The 20,505-nt window shown below is 46.6% G+C and overlaps 3 protein-coding genes across 3 annotated transcripts; 1 reads left to right on the top strand and 2 right to left on the bottom strand.

Annotated features, from left to right (window-relative positions):
* Positions 1-466: 466 nt before the first annotated feature.
* cryba1l1 (crystallin, beta A1, like 1) lies at positions 467-1,974 on the bottom strand. Its single transcript, XM_067247814.1, has 5 exons — positions 1,900-1,974; positions 1,614-1,732; positions 1,287-1,428; positions 840-982; positions 467-614 (listed from the first exon to the last, which is right to left on the bottom strand). Exons 1-5 carry the CDS (start codon positions 1,972-1,974, stop codon positions 467-469), a joined length of 627 nt encoding a protein of 208 aa, XP_067103915.1.
* A 2,337-nt stretch (positions 1,975-4,311) lies between these two features.
* On the top strand, positions 4,312-5,727 carry LOC136954038 (beta-crystallin B1-like). The gene is made up of 5 exons (XM_067247567.1): positions 4,312-4,404; positions 4,504-4,622; positions 4,887-5,019; positions 5,223-5,365; positions 5,556-5,727. The coding sequence occupies exons 1-5, from the start codon at positions 4,312-4,314 to the stop codon at positions 5,725-5,727; spliced, it is 660 nt and encodes a 219-aa protein (XP_067103668.1).
* A 3,852-nt stretch (positions 5,728-9,579) lies between these two features.
* Positions 9,580-20,106, bottom strand: LOC136954195 (calcium-binding protein 2-like). The gene is made up of 7 exons (XM_067247774.1): positions 20,018-20,106; positions 19,216-19,558; positions 11,073-11,103; positions 10,788-10,922; positions 10,512-10,621; positions 10,190-10,337; positions 9,580-9,945 (listed from the first exon to the last, which is right to left on the bottom strand). Exons 1-7 carry the CDS (start codon positions 20,104-20,106, stop codon positions 9,920-9,922), a joined length of 882 nt encoding a protein of 293 aa, XP_067103875.1. The 3' UTR covers positions 9,580-9,919.
* Positions 20,107-20,505: the final 399 nt, after the last annotated feature.

The following is a 20,505-nucleotide window of genomic DNA, read 5'->3' as shown; positions in this document are numbered from 1 at the left end:
ACACACACATGAACACATCAGAGCTGGACCACGGCGGCGGCCATCTTCCCTTCGCTGCACTGGACCGAGGGGGGCGGCAGCCATGTCGAGACCTGCGTCTGACGACCTCCGCTCCGATTGGTTCCAGCACCTCAGGGGGGTTGTGGGTATCCTCCCTGTGGAGCCTAAGGGGGGGGGGGGGTGGGGTTCGGGTGGTTCAGTGCAGGTGTGTGTGTGTGTGTGTGGCTGCTCGAACCAGATAAAAAGACACTGTGTTATCTTAGTATCAGTACATCTACTATATGTCGTGTGTGGGCCTGTGCTTTTACAGTGCGACATTGTCTCATCGTACCGTGGAGTGGCTCTGTTTGTCAGTGGGTCTGCCCATGCTGTCCTGGTCAGGGGAGACGGGGAGAGAGGGCAGTACTAGGGGGTCGGGAAGGGGGAAGGGGGTTGGGGGGGTTGCTGTCCTCAACCTGGCCCCCTCTTAGTGCTGGATACGACGGATGGACTGGATCTGGGGGGTCTGGCAGTGAGAGCCCCAGTTCTTCCAGTGCTGGTAGTCTCCGCTGTGCCTCTCACACTCCATGATGTACTGCTGGCCCCTGTATCCAGGGTACTGGTAGCACACAAAGCTGCAGAGAGAGAGAGAGCGGGGGGGGGGGGGGAGTTTAGCTGTGAGCTTCTGTTGTTCAGGGCTGGGACTAGTGTGTGTGTTGTATGACACTCTCTGGGTGAGCATGGGTCAGCTTGTAGCATTTGAGTTTGGTCTGTTTCATACAAGCCTATATACGTCCCAGTTTGCTGTCATGCTAGAACTGGTTACATGGATGTTTGTGTGCGCGTGCGTTGTAACTCACGCGCCACACTGCACGTGCATGGAGCCCACTTCGGGCATGCACCAGCCCATGGCCTGCAGGGAGGGGTAGTCGTCACACAGCTCCACGCTGCGGCCCATGAAGTTCTCCTTCTCAAAGATCATCATACGGCTGCTCTGGTGGGACTGCAACACACACACACACACACACGGACACGCCAAGGTTTGTACACTTTTATACACTCACTTCCACTTCTCTTCCCACTGTCTCTCTCTCTCACACACTCTCTCTCTCTCTCTCTCTCTCTCTCTCTCTCTCTCTCTCTCTCTCACACACACACACACACACGGACACACCAAGGTTTGTACACTTTTATACACTCTCACTTCCACTTCTCTTCCCACTGTCTCTCTCTCTCACACACTCTCTCTCTCTCTCTCTCTCTCACACACACACACACACACACACACACACACGCCAGGTACTCACGGCACAGTAGATGGGGCGCAGGGACATGAGGCGCTCCACGTGGTAGGACAGGGAGCCGCTGTAGGAGTCCCAGTGAGGGTACTCTCCCCTCTCCAGGATGAACTGCTGGCCCTGGAAGTCATGGTGCTCAAAGCCCACCCAGCTACACACACACACACACACACACACACACACACACAGATGGAGAGAAAAGGGATGAGGATGGAAACTGACACCAACATGGTTTAGCGAGATTCACTCTAAATGTACACAGACTCGTCAGTTACAAATGCTGTAGTTCCTGTTCCACACACACACACACACACACACACACATGGAAGTACTTACGCTCCACTCTCCACTCTGATGGAGCGGATGTTGTCCAGGCCACACTCCTGGATGTTGCAGCACTCAGAGGTGAACTCCTGGCACTTTCCCTGGAAGTGCTCCTGCTCGAAAACTGTCACCTGTAGAGAGGGGGGGAGGGAGGGAGAGAGAGGGAGAGAGAGTTAAAGGAAGAGGGAGAAAGAAAGGTATGTAAGAAGCTGGCAGAATTCATCCAGCCATTGTATGTGTGTGTGTATGTGTGTGTGTGTGTGTGTGTGTAAATAACGTGTTGAATGTTTGTAGTAACCTTGAAGAAAGGGGCCATTCCCATTCCCGAGTTAACCATAGATTGCATCATTGGGGATCTTGTAGATCTGTACATCTTTACTCCTGAGATGAAGGAGCAGCAAGGAAGTGGCAGAGAGAGGGAGAGAGAGAGAGACTTTGAGGACAACATTCTAAACAACCCTTGTTCAGTCTCCACTCCAAAACAGAGCTCTACTCCCCTCTATTACGCTTTAAAATATTCTGCGTGTAAACGTTCATCTCACTGGTTAGTAAGAATTTACTGGTTAGTGCCGCAGTTTTGTTTGTCCTGGACAGAAATTAACACAGACTCTCTCAACTGTTGCAACACAAGTGTGTCTGCGGAACACCAATTATATAAAATATACATTAAACATTAAATATACAAATCTATTCTAATTTTTCAACTGTAAGATACATTCCTCACATTAAAACGCATGTAGTCTATGGGGATATTGATACAAAATGGATGAGAAAGCACGCCTTCTCATTTTTATATAAATAAGCAACGGAATATTCCGCCAACGGAATATGGAGAATAAGGGTAACTGAAATATGCTACATGAAGTGTAGCCTAAATATTAAACGTGTTTGTATGGTTAGTGCTTTTTGGTGAGTTTTAATTGTATGTGTATAGGTCCTTGAATAAGTCTGTTGCTATCTGACTTTCCCTCATCTGTTAAATACGGAATTGGCACCTTACCTTACCTAGATAGTCACTTATTCGATGAACTCGGGAGTGGCACGCGCCTAACGCCTGTCTCGCGTAGAGCTTTAACCGAATCTGGCGCTTCAGTTATATACCGGTCGGAACAGGAGCGCGCTTGCCAGGGCGCGTCCATGGTGCGCCGCAAGTTTCCAGCTTCCATTTCGAATATCGACAGCAAAGCACGTTCCTGGCATTTCTGGTAGGTCCCTGAGTCTTTCTGACCCAGGGCGATGAGCCAGGTCAGCACATCCTATAGATGGCCAGACCACTCTGTGTGTCGTTCTGGAGTGAATGGACCGGAAACAATAGTGGACCGATATGTTATGCACCAGTCAGCAGTCCAGCGTGTGCTGGGGCACAATAGGCAGGATAGAGATGGAGAATGTTGGGATTAACGGTGCGCACGCACAGAACAAGTGTCATTGGGGGGCAGTGAACAGCGGTGAGGCTATTCCTATGCGTTTATGTACAGACAAATGTTTGAGGACAAAAAAAAAGAACCGTTATATGCATGAATGCCATGTCACCAAGCGCGCGCACAATTTCAAAGAGTTTCCTCCGAGGTTGCAACTCCACTCAAAAAAAGCAAAAACACATGCAGTTGTTTCATGTTTAGGAAATGTGATAAAACTCCACAATGGGATTCCTCTGCATGAAGAAAGATTAAACCTTATTTAATGGAACTAGATTTGCCTATACAATCACCTTGTGTAAATAACAAGCAGATGCTTACCAACATCATCCTTGTCTCTCCCTATCAATTCACTCAAATCTAATCCCACCAACAGGCTGGCAATCAATGTCAAACTAAACGGCAAACGGGAGTGTATCTAAATATCTGTGACATTGCAAATGTAGTTGACTTCAACCCAATATTTCCATAATACATTTAGCCAGCCTGTGCTCATCCGGGGAATATGTCAACCAGATTCCCTAAGGAACACAGTGTTCACTTTGAAATATCAACAACGTGAATATCCAGTACAACGTAAAACACAGTATTTAAAGGTATACAGTAAACAGCTCATATGTTTTCTAAACCATAATCAGTAACGTCTCTTAGCCTCACAGTCACAGTTAAGTGAGATGGCTTTTGGACTTTGTTATGTTCTACAGTCCTCCCACCCAACTCACCCATACACACCCTAACCCTGCCTGTACTCCCCTCCCCTGTGGCTGTCCCTCTCTGATGATGCGGTGGTTCTATTGTCCCATGCTTCTGACCTCAGCTGGTTTGTTTCTCTCTCTCTAATCCCTCTACGGTGGGCGCCAGAGTATAAAAGGGCGGCGGACACTCTGAGCTACACACACTCTCTGAGTGAGGCTCTGCGCAGGTATCACACACACACACAGGTAAGAGCGGCAGGCGCACGCATGCACACACACATGCACAGGTGAAGAGGTGTCGGGACACCTCTTCAAAACGGCAGTCACAACTCGTAGTACATTTACCATTCACGTAAGAAGCAACACATACGCAACTGAAACAGGACTTCAACCACACGCTCTCTTCTCCTTCACTGTCCTGCCTCTCTAATTCCTCCCTCCCTTCCTTTCACCCTCCCCTCACCCCCCCCGTCTCCCCCCATCCCCATTCACCACCTCCACCACCTTTCACTTCCACCCTTTCTCTCCTCGCATGAGGTGCTCATCCCTCTCCTCCTCTCATCCTCTCCTCCTCTCCTCCTCTCACTCCCAGTCATCATGTCCACTGGAGATAAGACCAAGGCTGCTTCCCAGACCGACGGGAAGGCTGCCCAGAGCAAGAAGTCCGAGATGGGAATGATGTCCTACAAGGCAAGTATCCCCTCAGAACAGCAGCTCTGTCTCCCCGGGCCCAACCTAACACAAACACGCCCTTCTGGAACTTACCAGCCCTGTGTTGTTTCCCCTCAGATGTACGTGTTCGACCAGGAGAACTTCCAGGGTCGCATGATCGAGATCAGCAACGAGTGCATGAACGTGTGCGAGATGGGCATGGACCGCGTGCGCTCCCTCCGTGTGGAGTGTGGACCGTAAGTGAACCGCCTGAACAGGCACAAGGACCGCCAGGGAACTGACTCTACACAGTAGTACACATATCTCTGTAGAAGTCAATGACCGTAGATGGAATTCCACTGAGCTCTATCCTCCAGTATGTGGTATTCTTTATGGCATATTCACTGGACAGCTGGTTGTTGTTAAAAGGGCAGTGTGTGTCGCCAGGTCCAGGCTCAGGTGATTATGTGTCTGTGGTAGCTGTGTGGCAGCATGCTAACCTGCAGTCCTGTGGCTTTCAGCTTCGTGGGCTTCGAGCAGATGAACTTCTGTGGAGAGATGTACATCCTGGAGAAGGGAGAGTACCCTCGTTGGGACTCCTGGAGCAACTGCCAGAAGAACGACTACCTGCTGTCCTTCAGGCCTGTCAGGATGGTGAGAGCCTCCTCCTCTCCTCCGCTCTCCCCCGCCCTCACCTCCTTTTTTATTCCCTCTCCTCCTCTCCTCTCCATGTCCTCTCCTTTCTTCCCCGCTCCGTTACCCCTATCATTTCTCCCCTCTTCCCCTCTCCTCCGTCGTTCTCTCTCCGTCATCCTCTCACACGTCTCTCTCTTCCCTCTCTCGTCCCTCTCTCCCAGGACCCTGAGAAGCACAAGATCTGCCTGTACGAGGTCGGACAGTTCAAGGGTCGCAAGATGGAGATCATGGACGACGACGTCCCCAGCCTGTTCTCCTACGGCTTCACCGACAGAGTGGGCAGCATCATGGTCAGCTGTGGAACGTGAGTGGCCGCAAACACCCGGGAGAATTAGCCTAGATAGCACTCACGGGCTAGGGTTAGAACGCAGTTAGAGAACACGAGGAACACATAGAACGGGCCAGACACAGTGAGAAAACATGCGGTTGGGTGGTCGCGGAGAGAGATTAAGAATCTCTGACCTGTCATGTTCCTCTTCTCCCCCCCCCGGCAGCTGGGTCGGATACCAGTATCCCGGTTACCGTGGTAGCCAGTACCTGCTGGAGAAGGGCGAGTTCAGACACTTCAACGAGTACGGCGCCCGCTGCCCCCAGTTCCAGTCCGTGAGGCGCATCCGCGACATGCAGTGGCACCAGATGGGATGTTACACCATGGCCAGCAAGTGAGGCTCAGGGAGGGCGAGAAAGAGAAAGAGCGGAGGCGAGGGAGAGGGGAGGAGGAAGAGAGAACGGGGGAGAGATGTCTGAGGCCTGGCCTCTTCCCTGGCTGAGGCGTGTGACCCTGCACAGCGAGGGAGGAGGGCGAGGCCGAAGAGAGAGCCTTCTACTCACGTAGAGGACGCCTCCGAGGAAGGAGCCGCTGGCGACCCAGACACCCCTCCACCACTCTCTACTCTTCTCTTTCTCCCCCAGGGTCTGACCTCGGCTCCCCCACTCCCCTCAACCCCCCTCCCCCCATTCACCTCCTTCTTTTTCGTTCCCTATTCCTTCCCCCCCCCCCCTCAGTTCATTGCAGCACCAAAGAGGGAACGAGAAATATCTTGCTGTTTTACACATGATTCTCGGCTCAGGGTATGATGCACCATGGGAAATTGAGTTTCTTTATCCTCCCCTACTTCCTAACCCTGTGTATCGCACTCCCTCTCTGCTGTACAGAATCCTGGCCAACTTTTCAATAAAAATGAAAATCTTGATTTTAAAATGTTGCCTCTGCATTATGACCAGTTATTTAACATAACCATAAAATTACTCACGTAACAATATTCACATAAAACCAACAGCATTTTATCAAATAAATGTCCAGGAACATGTCTCCAATGATGTGTCCTTCTGCATACTCCTGTACTGCAGATGGCGCTAAAATACACAAACTATCCTGAGGGGGTTAGAAAGTGACTTCATAAGAGTCTATTGTTGATGGTTATATTTTACTATCTAGTTTTTACCATGTTGAATCTCAAAGAACAAACCATTCTGATGGTGTTTGTGTTCCAATCTAGCTATGTTTACATCTTTTTGCTTATGGTTAAGAGAGCTAACAAGTACAGATGTGACACAGGTGCACAATGAATTAATTCATTTTTTATTCGATGTTTATAACAACTTTAATTGACTTAGTTGATGAGACCAAACTTTGGAATACTGGAGTTTCAATTACAAAACATATTGTAAATGTAATCATTTTGTAATGTAATGTAAATGTAACGTAAACTCTCTCCATGCCAAGGCCCCTCTAAACTCTTAAACAACACCACCCACAGTAGAGGCCCTCGTGCAAGGGCCTCCTCTTCTTCCTCTCCTCCCAACTCTCCCTCTGCCCCTAGGTCTTCCTCTCCCCCCACCCCTACATGCCACTACCTCAACAGTGTTTTGGCTGCGGTCTACAACAGGGGCTGCATTTGTCTCTGATTGGGTAAGAATGTCTGGGGGGATCTGTGTTGCAGAGGGTGACTTGTTTGGTTGGTTTAGCTCTGACTGCGCTTCTCTGACTAGCCGTTCTGAATGGCCTCGACCTGCGAGGCCGCTTGCTGCTATGAGTCAGCCTGTGGGACGTCGGGTGGTGCGGCCGGCAGGAGGTCAAAGGGCAGAGGCTGCCAGGGGGCCGGACTCTCGCTGCTGTGGTGTTTCCTGAGTGGCTTCATCTGGCTCGAGAGACGACCGTGCATTAGGTGTTGAACCGTATATGTTTGAGCCTGAATCAGAGGAATAATCTGAGGCGCAACCAGTCGCCCGTAGATTGGAAATGACTTCTTCAGAGTGGTAAGTTTTGCATTTACTTGAATTTGCAACAGGTAGCCTAACATCACCTGTTAGCTACCACTCGCGTCAACAAAACTATTACTACTCTCATCTGTGTCAGTAGCTCAAATGTTATCTTGTAACTACTATCCTGCTGATTAGGTCATCTGATTATGAGATTATTACCTTTTTTCCATGGAGTAATATGTGATCTTACAACTACATCGATCTCCCCTTGCCAGGTGTACTTGTGGAAACTGTGCACACATGCCCCAGGAGAGAGAAAATATATGTTGCCGGGAAATACCTCAGGTAACTAAAACTGGAGATACATATTCTCAAGTTACTTTCTGCTCATTCAAAATTATGAAATAACAGCAGGGTCATTGTGTTTGTTTTTACAGGTCATGAGGAGAATGACCCAGGTTCCTGGGGAAATAACCTGTATGATTGACCATCCTGGCCTCAATCCGGTGTGCCTCAATATATATTCTTTGCAAAATTCCATGAATATTTACAGAGCTGACTATGGCCGGTTGAGAATAAGAGGGATGGAAAGGTGAGGCCAAAAAGCATGAATCAGGCCCTGTTCTGCGTGGCAGGACATTACAGGGACACTATTTTAGTGGGGGTGTCTTATGGATTGCTCAGTGCCTAAGGACAATGTACTGCTGTGATACAATAGCGCAAGTAAATGAAAAGGCATCTTCAATACACAATTTACTATTCAGTCATATATTTTGTATATAAACCAAATATAATTTTCACCAGCCTCCCCCACAAAAGGCAATGCAATCGAATGAGATCAGACCAATCAGTGATAATACAGATGAATAGTATGAATAATTCTATTCTTACTATGAATAGTTCGTTAATTTGTTGTGAATGGCTCACATATTAATAAAAGTACCCATGAAAAACATACTTGGATAACAATGCTCAGCATTCCCTGTACAGCCTGGAACACTGCATTTACGACCGTGGTTCATTTTCAATATCCTTGAAAAACTCCCAAACTTCTTTGTAATTACCATGGAAGTACACAGCTACACTAGTGGGTGAGATCTACGCGACCTCCATTCATGTTCCTGGGCCAGAACACCAGTGGGCTGGTCTGTATGTAAATGTTGGGACGTGACAAAGGTGCTCTGGTAGACCAGAGCCAAATAAGGTACAGCCACGAGTGGACCTCAACTGTTAGCTTTGTTGGGTTTCGCCCGTTTTACAGCGGCAGTTTCAAATTGTGAGATTTGCATAGGAAAGAAGTGTCAATGGGACTCTGATGTTCTCTGTAGGCGTATGCCCATTTTACCCACCAAACTGTCTCTATTCAACTATGACAAGGGAAACTCGGTTTCCTATCACCCCTTTAATATTCATCGTATTATTATTATTAATAACTTTTTATAACCTGAAAAAATAAGATGAATTTTGTTCAACTTATCCACTTCTTCCTAGATCTGACAAAGGCTCTCTCTGCTTTCTGTTTATCCAGCCATTTGTAGCTCACATAGATCAGATTTGTCCTCCTCTGAGAGACTTTCAACAGGCTTTTGAACAAGAGAGGTGATCTGTGTAATGACACTTTCTTCTTCAGCTCTCCTTGTTTTGGCAAGACTACTCCCATATTTTCTTAAATATTTTCCAACCTCATATTTGCAAAGCTTCCAGTTACTGTATGAATGGTCAGTTATAGCTTTGTTCCAAACGTGTGTAATTAAATTGTGTATCTCCATCTTGACCACCTCATGTTTTAACAAAGAGTTATTAAGCTTCCAGTAGGTTGCTCTGCAAAGGCTATTGTCAGAGGCCAAAAGCTTAATGTCAATATAATTAGCTATATGATCAGTAAGGGGAGTGTTACTGGCTAGCTCACCACTTCTGTGTTTTTTATTTTGACAGATGTTCCGTGATTATTATGTTACCGACATAAAACAAATCTGCGCGAATGTTGTTCCGGCCGCTGTAGTTCCTACCAAGAATTTTGGAACAGAGGAAAAGATCCGCTAACATAAAATAAATTAAAACATTTCATCAGACTTTATCAAACTATTTTATTAGGTATGTGGTTTCTTGGGTTGAACTCACTTCCTAGCCAACCTATTCTAATACATTTTTCACAATTTCTATTGTAGTCTATTCCACTGTCACGTGAATGGTTTATTTATCAGAGCCTACACTGTATGTCTATGATTATTATAATTAATCTGTAAGTGGCAAGTCTTATTTTCATATACATTATAATGTAGTAATATTGGTAACAGAGCCACAAAGGACAAACAGAGTTTTTTATTTGAAAATAATTTTACAGTTCAGGTACAACTTTTTTTACAACCATATACAGTGAAGAGATAAACATTAATTTATCAAAAAAATATATTTTCCAAAAGGAAAGAACATAAAGAGAACATACATTGAATACATCTTTGATTTGTTACAAATTATCTGTAGTTTGAATTTAGATCGCCACCATATGTTTTTTTATTTGTTAAGATTTTGTAGAGTTCCGTTTGGTGTTCACTTAACGAAAATGTATTTACAAAATGTTAAGAGCAAATCAAGAGATCTCGTAATGTGGTCCCTTCATCCAGCTGTTATATGATATCACTCTTCACACGCGTCAACGTGACATCATACGAACAAATTCTGTGAAGAAACAAAGGGGTGGGGAGGTTTAACTGAAGGAGGCACCGTCCGTAAGGCCATCATGACCCCATAGAAGGCACACAAGCAAACATACAGACACACACTGTCATTCTCAATCTGTCTGTCTGTCTGTCTGTCTGTCTGTCTGTCTGTCTGTCTATCTGCCTGCCTGCCTGCCTGCCTGCCTGCCTGTCTGTCTGTCTGTCTGTGTCTGCCTGCCTGTGTGTCGGGATCTCTCTCTTACCTTCAAAGTCGACTAGTCCGTCGCCATTGAGGTCCACGTCTCGGAGGATCTCATCGATCTCTCTGTTGGTCAGTTGTTCCCCCATCAGCTTCTTCATGGCTTCCCGGAGCTCCATTATACTAATCTGACCGTCACCATTGGAGTCAAACTGAGACAGGGAAAGACAGAGAGAGAAACCAACCCTCATTCTCAGCCAAGGATTAGAAGTCACTACAATACAAATTACTCCCTACCCAACACCCCCACACACACTTGCTGTCTGTCTCTCTCAAACACATACTACTTACCTGTGTTTCTCTCTGTATCATGGTTTTTAACTGACCTCTTTAAATGCATCTCTGAGTTCCTTCACTCCGATCATATCTGCCGTTTCTGCAAGCATCTTGGGGCCCATCAGTTCCACAAAGTCTTCAAAGTCCAATTTGCCGCCACCTGCAGGTCACACAGAAGCACAACTCGTTGGGTGTTTTTTACACTGCACACTGTAAATATACAGGAAATATTCTTAGAAATGGCTGATTTATCATATTCAGTTCCATATCAAATTCAACTGGTTTAGTTTGGATTTCTATGAGTCTCAAGTTGATTTCACACTTACAGATGGACTGGCCCAGTTCAATGAGTTCCATCTCCGTGGGCATGTATCCCATGGTCCTCATGCACTCGCCCAGGTCCTTGTAACTGATGTAACCTTTTTTGTTCTTGTCAAACTCCACAAATGCTTCACGAAGCTCTGGATACACACACACAAACACACGCACACACATACACACACACCCACACACAACCACACACACAGGAAAGGGAGACAAGGTTAGTGTGAGAGATTGCACCTTTAGGGTTGGGGCGGTGTGTTTGGGAGTGTGGAGAGAGTGAGGAGTACCTTCTATCTCCTCTGGTCTCAGCTCTCTGTCCTGGTGGAGGTGGCAGTGGGACACACAGAGGCACACTGTCAGTATCACACACGCACGCTCAGGCACGCATGCTCTGGAGGCTGCAGGCAGGCACGCACGCACATACACGTACCAGATGTTTACGCGCACACACACACACAACACAGAGCAGATGAACGCAATTGTAGTTTATGGAAAGAAGGAAACACACCATAGAACCACAGATATCATGAACAAGATGGCAGTGAAGATCTGGAATGACCCTCAGTGACACACATGACAACCAATCAGTCTGAAGAAAAGAACAGGAGAGGAGAAAAGATAAAAACAAAGAAGCACAGCTCTGGCTTTGTATTACATTTAGTCATTTAGCAGACGCTCTTATCCAGAGCGACTTACAGTAAGTACAGGGACATTCCCCTGAGGCAAGTAGGGTGAAGTGCCTTGCCCAAGGACACAACATCAGTTTGCATGACCGGGAATCGAACTGGAAACATTCAGATTACTAGCCCGATTCCCTCACCGCTCAGCCACCTGACTCCCTCCTGTATTAGAGTGTTCAATTACTCAATCACTTTCCCACGTGACACACACTAAAAAATTATTCCATTATAAATTGATACAGTTTGTAAAGTTCCAGGATTGGATTTTAGAAGACTAAACTATCTAAACCAGCGATTGAATATCTGCTGAAAATCTATAGGGATTAAATTGTATGAGAGATTAATGTATTATGGTATGGACAGTGGGAAAACACTTACAACCACCATAAATCACTGTAGTAATATGATTTATTGGTGGGAGGTTGCCTGGCAACAGCTGGAGATTAGGAGATTTGGGAGGTTTAGTTTGAGTTAGGCCATTGGACACATGTCTATTGTTCATACGTACAGTCCACACACACACGCGCACGCACACACACACACACACACACACACACACACACACACACACACACACACACACACACACACACACACACACACACACACACACACACACACACACACACACACACGCACACACATGCACACTCCTGTTTCATAGACTAGGCTGTTAGTTTGAGTGTTCTGGCTGCAAGGGAAATACAGTATAAGGCATAAATCCCTTAAGATCTATTTGTCTGTCCAGCATGCACCATGATATGATACGACCCCTCACTGGAATTTTGCATTCTAGATGAACACACACTAGATCCCCACTACATTCTAGATACACGCACAATAGATCCCCACAAACTTTCTACATGCATCCATACTACATCCTAGTTACATCCAAACAAGATCCCCACAACATTCACACTACATACTAGATAAATCCACACAAGATTCCCACTACATCCTAGATACAGCTACATATCCACACTACATCCTGGAAGCATCCACACTACATCCACACTACATTCTAGATACCTCCACACTACATTTTACACAGAGAGAGCACAGTGCCTCTTCTACTGTGCTGTCGTGCACATGCTTCCCTCCCTTGCTACTTCAAGGGAGGGAACCCTTCAACCTTCAACCTCTGTACCTGTACTGCTGTCTACCAATGCTTTTGATTGGTTGCCCGGTGAAGACCAAGGATGTGAAATGACACACCTGGAGGTATGACAAGGAGGTGGGGCCAGACACGATGTTATGTGGTGAATATGAGATGACGCCATAACGATGTGAGAGTGTGTAGTCAGGGAGGTGTGAGGTGTGTGAGACTCCAGAATCACATGTGTGTGTGTGTGCCAGAGTGTGTGTTATATATGTGTGTGCCCGCAGAGAGAGAGCAACAGAACGTGTATGCGTGTGCACCTGAGTGTACGCGTGTGTGTGACTGCACGTGTGGTGCGTGTACGCGTGGTGCATGTGTGTGTGACCGCACGCGTGTGCGTGTACGTACGATCTGGGTCAGCGACAAGCCGTGTCTCAGGAAGATGCAGGCGGGCCCCACCATGCTGTGCAGCACGGTGCAGTTCTGGACCAGCGCACACAGGGGGTCCTTAAACTCCCGCTTCACCCCAGAGTCCTCCTCCCCCTCCGGCTGAAGCTTCTCCCCTGTCTCCCCCTTCACCCCCGGGGGGGCAGTGCTCCCCTCCACCGCCCCCTTCAGGCACAACCAACCCTTCAGTCAACCAACTAGTTAACCAACCAGTTCATCAGTAACCAATCAGGTTTGACCGGTAGTTAACCAATCAGGTTAACCTAGCAGTCTAGTAGTTGTGTCACCATTGGCCCCATTAATGTGACATACTGAGTTGGCCCTGTGGATGTCATGACAACTATCCTCAAAACGTGATGACTTTAATTACTGTCTAATGACTTGGAAATGGTCTGTCTTTCATGTTTCTTTGACATAGGTGGGCTTTTCAATGACACTCACATCCAATCACCATCTCTCTCTTTCTCTCTCGCTCGCTCTCTCTCTTTCTCTCTCGCTCGCTCTCTCTCTCTTATTGGTTGTCCCCTCTATTTACCCGAGGCTAAGATGTTCATTAATTCTACTTAGTGATCAGACAGAGTCTCAATGCAACCTTGCATAACATAATAACAGCTCTCGCAGTGACAAGGGAAACCATGTGTAATTCTTTAGTCTAGCTATATGTCAAACCGTGTTTGATCGCATTGTGAAATCAACTTTCAACATCAATATCAAACCATGTCTCTAAAAAAATTGAAAGGATTACAAATACAGAAAAGGACAAATGAAGATAGGAACATCACCACTTCAGTGTTTTTGAATGTTAAATGCAGAAACTGTGACAATTCAAACTATTTGTGCATTACATAAAATTGATTTCAGATATTGGACAAAGCAGTTGAAGACAAATGAAAAATAAATTAAATAAATACCTTTTTTATGATTTACAGTGAAATGTCAATGCTTGGATTGGAAGTATTAAATTGATTGATGTTAAACCATGTTAGACTTTCAGTTTTTAAAGTACATGCAGAGTTGATCTATGTTCAAACTAGAAATGTTTTAAAAACACAGTTCCTCAGCAATTCTTGGAGTAAAACATGCTCCATTAGACAAATTACATCTTCGGACATTCCACGTCTATCAAAACAGAAAAGAAACCCTCCTTGACAGGTTCTTACCTTTTTCAATTTGTTTTTCATGGAAGGCTTTGTACAGTTACCCATACCCTGCACTCTCTCTGTTGGGTAACTCACTCTTTTTCCCTCCCTCTTTCCTCTTTCTCCCCCTCTCTTTCTCCTGCGTTTCTCTCTCTCCCTCCCTCTCTCGGTGTCTACTGAATTAACACGGTGTGCTGGAGAAAGGACACCCGACTAACGGTCCCATCCTGGGCTGAATCCTGTTGTTAACGCTGAAAGTATCACAGAGAGGATCTCACTGAGCAGCCTCTAATCCATGTTCAGATGCTCCCAGATGGCCCAATCTTTCTGTTGGTCATTTAAATCGGCTAAAACACCCCCAGTTCGAAAATAATCATAAACCTAACCCCAGTTCTCGGGGACAAACGGAACCTCAGACGGAACGTCATGGATCTCTGTTCAATTTCCTCGTACTCCCTTGCTACTCACGCATCTAACTATGAAATCACCCCTTCTTTTAATCCCCCCCCTATCTCCCTCCCTCCCTCCCTCTCTCTCTCTGTCGCTCATTCTCCCTTGAGCTAGGCTTGTTGCACCACACTACTGACAACACTTACAGTGGGGTTGACAGATAGAAGGGGGGAGAGAAGGAGAGGGATGGTGAGAGAGAGAGAGAGACAGAGAGAGTGTGAGAGAGAGAATTAGAGGGCACAAACGCAAAGGCCGTAATCCCTCCATTTCAGATTAAAGGGGAGAGATGTGGCTGAGAACAGTAAGGAGATTGAGAGAACCGAAAAGAGGGTGAAATGGAGGAGAGGCGGGGAGATGAAGAGATGGATGTACGGAAGAAGATGCAGCAGAAGAGATGGCGAGATGAGGATGAAAGGAAGAGGGATCAATGCATGATTAAAAGGGACAAGACTGCAGGGCAGAAGGAATGTGAGGAAGGCAATGAAACAGCTTGAAATAATTATTTAAAAGAATTAACAAACGGTAAAAGAAAATGCCTTGGATGTAGAAGCCATGTCCTTGGGGCATGTGGGCATGTGGGTGTGTAGGTGTGTCTGTGTGTCTGTGTGAGAGAGAGACAGACAGACAGACAGACAGACAGAGAGAGAGAGAGCGACCCGGTGAGACAGATATGTGTGTGTGGTGTGTTTAAGAGCAAAAGAGAAGAGACATAGAGTGAAAGGCGGGGGCATCACATCAACTGGCAGTGTGGTCCTCCTAACGCAAATTCCGATGATCTTATAGGATGGTGAGAAGAAACAACTCCCCTCTGATTGGTGGGAGGTTAATGCATAAGCAAGTTGAAGCAGCTCTATGATGAAGTTCAGAGAGAGAGAAAGAGAGAGGAACACGACAGGCCAGACATGAACCACGTTCAACCCAAACAGCTCATGCCTCACGTTATATGACAAATCTCTTAGCTGCCAGTGTGTTCCAGCTGCGTTGGGTTCGACAGAGTCTGGGCCAGGGTCAAATACATCATACTACAGTGCTGAGTTCTCTTTCCCAGACACAGTAAGTGTCGGCACAGGGCTGAACTCATCATCTTACTCTTGATCTTAAGACTCAAGACTCAGGATTAGAAAGAGATCAACTGAATCCAGATCTGCCGCAAAGGAGACACTTCTTCCTAGAGTGTCCGAGGCTGAGGGGAGCGAGAGGAGACCAGGGTCATCGCAGCCAAAGGAGACACTTCTTCCTAGAGTGTCCGAGGCTGAGGGGAGCGAGAGGAGACCAGGGTCATCGCAGCCAAAGGAGACACTTCTTCCTAGAGTGTCCGAGGCTGAGGGGAGCGAGAGGAGACCAGGGTCATCGCAGCCAAAGGAGACACTTCTTCCTAGAGTGTCCGAGGGTGAGGGGAGCGAGAGGAGACCAGGGTCATCGCAGGGATGAACCCTGGGATATGTCCAGGTTTCCAGCTGCGGCTCTCATAAACCGCTGTAAGCAGAAAAGCCTGATAACTTGCAGTCAATTTAGTCCTTCAGTGCCCTTCCATGAAAAGTCCACGATAAGGATTATCCATCTACATTCGTTTAAGTGCGTGTGTTTTTGTGTGTGCATTCACACTCCATATGGAAGGAGTGAGTAAATGCGTCTCGATTGAGTGGTGACGGCAATGACAGATGTAATTTCCACAGTCAGCTGACTGTTTCCTCATGTCCTACCCTAACCCTCTCTCTGAGGACATAAACCCTGATGGAATAAGGACACATCATGGCAGGGGAATACACACATCAGTGCCATCATCTTAAATGCTCTCTGTTACAAAAACGTTTTGCATTAGCAAAACACATCTAAGCACATTAGATTGGTTTCACTAACTGGGTATGGATCGTTTCTGCCATATCCCTTTTTCAAAACCTTTCCTGTTAAGTCTGCGAGGGTCAGTAACTGAGTCAGGTCTGGTGTGACCAGTTGACCACTGTTCACACCTCCGGCTCACCAGTGTTTAACTTAGGTTCCTGTTACCGGGGTCAAAGGTTGTTTCTCAGCCAAGTCTTGTTGTGCACTCTGGCGCCATTACAGTATACCACCACTAGAGGACAGGTTCTGATCAGGGTGTGTTGTTTCAGATCAAAAAAGATTAGCTGTGAAATGATATATCGAGAATCAGTGAAGTATCCGCTCTCGTTGAAGGGCAGGCAGCAACTTTGGTGGAGATGAGAGGGTAATCTCTTTTAAGCCAAACTCTTCTCAGAAGAGTGTCAATTAAAATGTGTGACACACACACACACACACACACACAGACACACATTCCAAATCACATCCTCTGTCCTCTCTCCCTCCAACATTTACAGACAGACAGAAACATTCAATATGGCTGTCCTTCATTAAAACTCTTAGCTGGCCGTCTGGTAAACAACATTGGCTTAATTTCAACAGTAGAAGCTGTGTCCATCTTGGACCTGGAACGCTGATTACATAAACGCAAAAGCACATGTGCTCCTAACCTTTAATAATCGAGTTACTTAGATAACCATCTACCCTAGCCTGTCTGTACAACACATCATCACGATTCACACAGCATGGAGTTCATTTGCATACTGTGGCTTGAAACATAGAGCAGGTCTGTGTTTTATTTCCTCAGGACAATGTATGAGAGTTTTTGGGGTAGGTTGTTGAACCTGCTTGACAGAATACTTTTTCAGTAACTTGTATTTAATGACTTAAGTTATGGTATAAGTTGAGTGACATAACTCAATAAGCAACTCTCCAATAATGTTAAGCCCTATTGAACCCCAAATTCCAAACACAAATTAAAGATCCTGTAAAGTGGAATTGAAAATGAGTTTTAAGTTCATCACACCACAGAAGAATGTGTTGTTAACTACCCATCCAAATTCGAATAAAAAAAAACTCAGACAAGTCTGTTAAATTAGCCTTTGAAATCGTGAGAAAATCAGCAGTCTTCTCTGCTTGAGACTGGAGGCTGCTTGAGACCCCCTCTAATTGATTGAATTTAGTAACAACAGCAACACTAGCCAAATCAATTGCAGATATCAGAACAGACCTACCTGCAGTCTCTGAGATTACTTTGTCTTTGCATCGTACCAGCTGAGTAACATAACGCAACCGTCTGTGATCTGACGTAGATAGGTCGGTGGTGTGACGTAGATCGCTCGGGTTTTGGCTCCGCCTATACAAAACCCGAGCTGAAGACGGAAGAGAAACTTTTCAACGGTCTAACTCCACATTTCAGTGCGACAAAGCTTTCGCGCTTTGCACATGCTTTACAGGATGTTTAACACTGTCTCATCTGAATCGTCATAGCGATAGCATAGACAACGTGAACCTCATTCAGTCCAAACTGTCTCCGTGGAGACTAAGCAGCCTCTCAAAGTAGCTCAAACCTGTGGCTGATGTACAATATTGATACATTGGCCGTGTACACCCAGATGCAACCAATGCCCTTAAGCCTGTTGAATGATGACACGGCTCCATTACTTACTGTGTTCATTAATAATGGGACTCAGGAGTTTCTGGTTCCTGACGTGTTCTGTGGGATTTGATCTCTATCAGGTATCAGCACACACACACACACATAAATACACTAAAACCCATGCACACAGACACTCAAATCCTTACACACACACACACTCAGACCCCCAAAACACACTCACACACTCACAGACACCATAACACACACACAGACACACAAAGGCTCGGGTAACGCAACCCTAACCCTTGACCGGGACTCGGAGAGTCCACAAGGACACACGAGTGCTGGGACAGCTAAACATGTCCAGGTGTCATGTTCTCATCTGGTGTCTGGTGACTAAGCCTGTCAGAGGGGTAGAGGGAGATGCGACAGAGAGATAAGGGGGTGGGGGGGAGGGGGGGAAACAGGTAGAAGGAGGATGATATAAAAGCTCAGGAGAGTGAAGAAGATAGAAGAGAGATCTATTGTCACAACCAGGCCATCCCAGGTCAGAGATGGTACCGGAAGACTGACGCTGACACACACACGCACACAAACACACACACACGCACACAAACACACGCACACGCACACAAACACATCCATCCACAGATGTTTTCATGGCGTGCGATGTCATGGTTGTGACGTGTGCGTGGTAAGGGGAATGCGATCCGAGCTGGCACAACAGGACTCGAGGTAGGGCTCCTGTTCGGCGTCTCCTACGGATTACACTTCTAATGTCCGAGCTTAGAGCAGAGCACACACGCTACGGCCTCTGTGGGTCGGGTTACAGCCCTACGTTCTGTGGTAGCATCAAGCCCCAGAGCTAACAGTTTGCATGGACGCTAAAGGAAGAGACTAATCAGCGAGCCCGCTAAACTGGGCTGTCCCTTTGTCCTTGCGTGTTCTCCAGATCAGTGATTCAGAGCTGATGGGGGCACGTAGAGGAGACACTTTTTGGTTTTGGAGAGAAGCCAGGGTTTATATTTGGCGCATACAGGCTTAGATTTTCAATCAGGCACTGGAGAAGATTTCAATCAGGCCATGCATGAACACACACACACACACACACATTTGGGTGCTCATGTGTACATTCACACTGGCTCACACACACACACACACACACTCACCTGTGCGGGAACACACACACACACGTACCTGTCCAAACATCGATTCCACCATAGGGGACAGGTCAGCGGCCTCCTTCTCCCTCTGAAGGTGCTCCTCCTTCTCCTCCACCTGCTCCTCCTCCTCCTCCTCCTTCCTCCGCTCCTCCTCCTCCTCCTTCCTCCGCTCGTCCTCCTCGTCCTCCTCCTGCTCTTCCTCTTCCTCCTCCCTGGCTGCTATCCCCCTGGCAGCTCTCTGGCGGGAGCTGCTGGGGGGGCGAGATTTGCTGCCTCCGGCCGGGGCATCTCCCTGCTCTCCTGACCTCTTCTTCTGCTTCTCCACCTTCCTCTTGATGGCCGCCTGGACCTGAGAACCCCAGAAGGGAGCGAGTGTTCTCATGATCAGATATGGATGGATAACTGCCAATATAGAGCCCACTCAAGCCCACAGACACGATATCATCAGGGAGTTCCCGTAATGTCATCAAGAACTGCGAGACTTTTTGTTTGGTTTATCGTTCGTTTCCGGGCTTTTTACTTTAGTGAAAGATGCTATGAAGCATTATAACTCTGGTGAAACATTGTAGAGCACGTTCTTCCTTTTGATTCAAACCCTTACTTTTTTAAACGAAGCATAACAACATTACGGCACTTTCAAAAACATTTACATCCCTTTTTTGCTACTATTGTATCCAGCAACTCCTCCACATCAACTTTACACAAACACACAGTCGTGTTAAATAGCTGAAAATGGGCTCTCCACACACACAAATGGACTTTTCCACACAATACACCTCCTTTTTAAATTCAATTTCTTGCAATCATGTCTTGTACACACACACACGCACACACACACCTGTTTTGCTGTTTTCTCCTGTGGGGCGCTCATTGCTGCAGCACCGCCTCCTGTGGCAGCGGATCCCTCTCGAATGATCATGAACATCTCGGCGTTGTTGGCTCGCACGCTTTTCTCCCTCTCTCTCACTCACTCACTCACCCTCCCCCCTCCCGTCCCTTGTCTCCCTCTGTCTCCCTCTCCTCTCCCTTGAGGTTTTCCTGGAACTTGTCTTGTTTTATTGTAATTCCCATACACTTGGTTTGTCAACACTCGATTAATGTTTTCATTTGACCTGAAAATCTGAATTATTTCTTGACTCAATCCCACCTTCCTCTCTCTCTTATGTTTTGATTTCCCAAATGCTGTAATCGAAATCTTTTTTTTTCATTCAAAATCCGATCTTTTGGTTTGGGGTCTCTCAGATTACTTGTTTTCCTTTCAGGTTCCTTTCCTTATGTCCTCTTCAGAGTGTGTTTCGGTCCATCTGTCCTTTGCTCTGTCCAG

The sequence above is a fragment of the Osmerus mordax genome, chromosome 12, assembly GCF_038355195.1.
Source record: "Osmerus mordax isolate fOsmMor3 chromosome 12, fOsmMor3.pri, whole genome shotgun sequence".
Taxonomy (NCBI): Eukaryota; Metazoa; Chordata; class Actinopteri; order Osmeriformes; family Osmeridae; genus Osmerus; species Osmerus mordax.
Note: the sequence above shows the minus strand (reverse complement) of the source record. Positions and strands in the feature narration are given on the sequence as shown.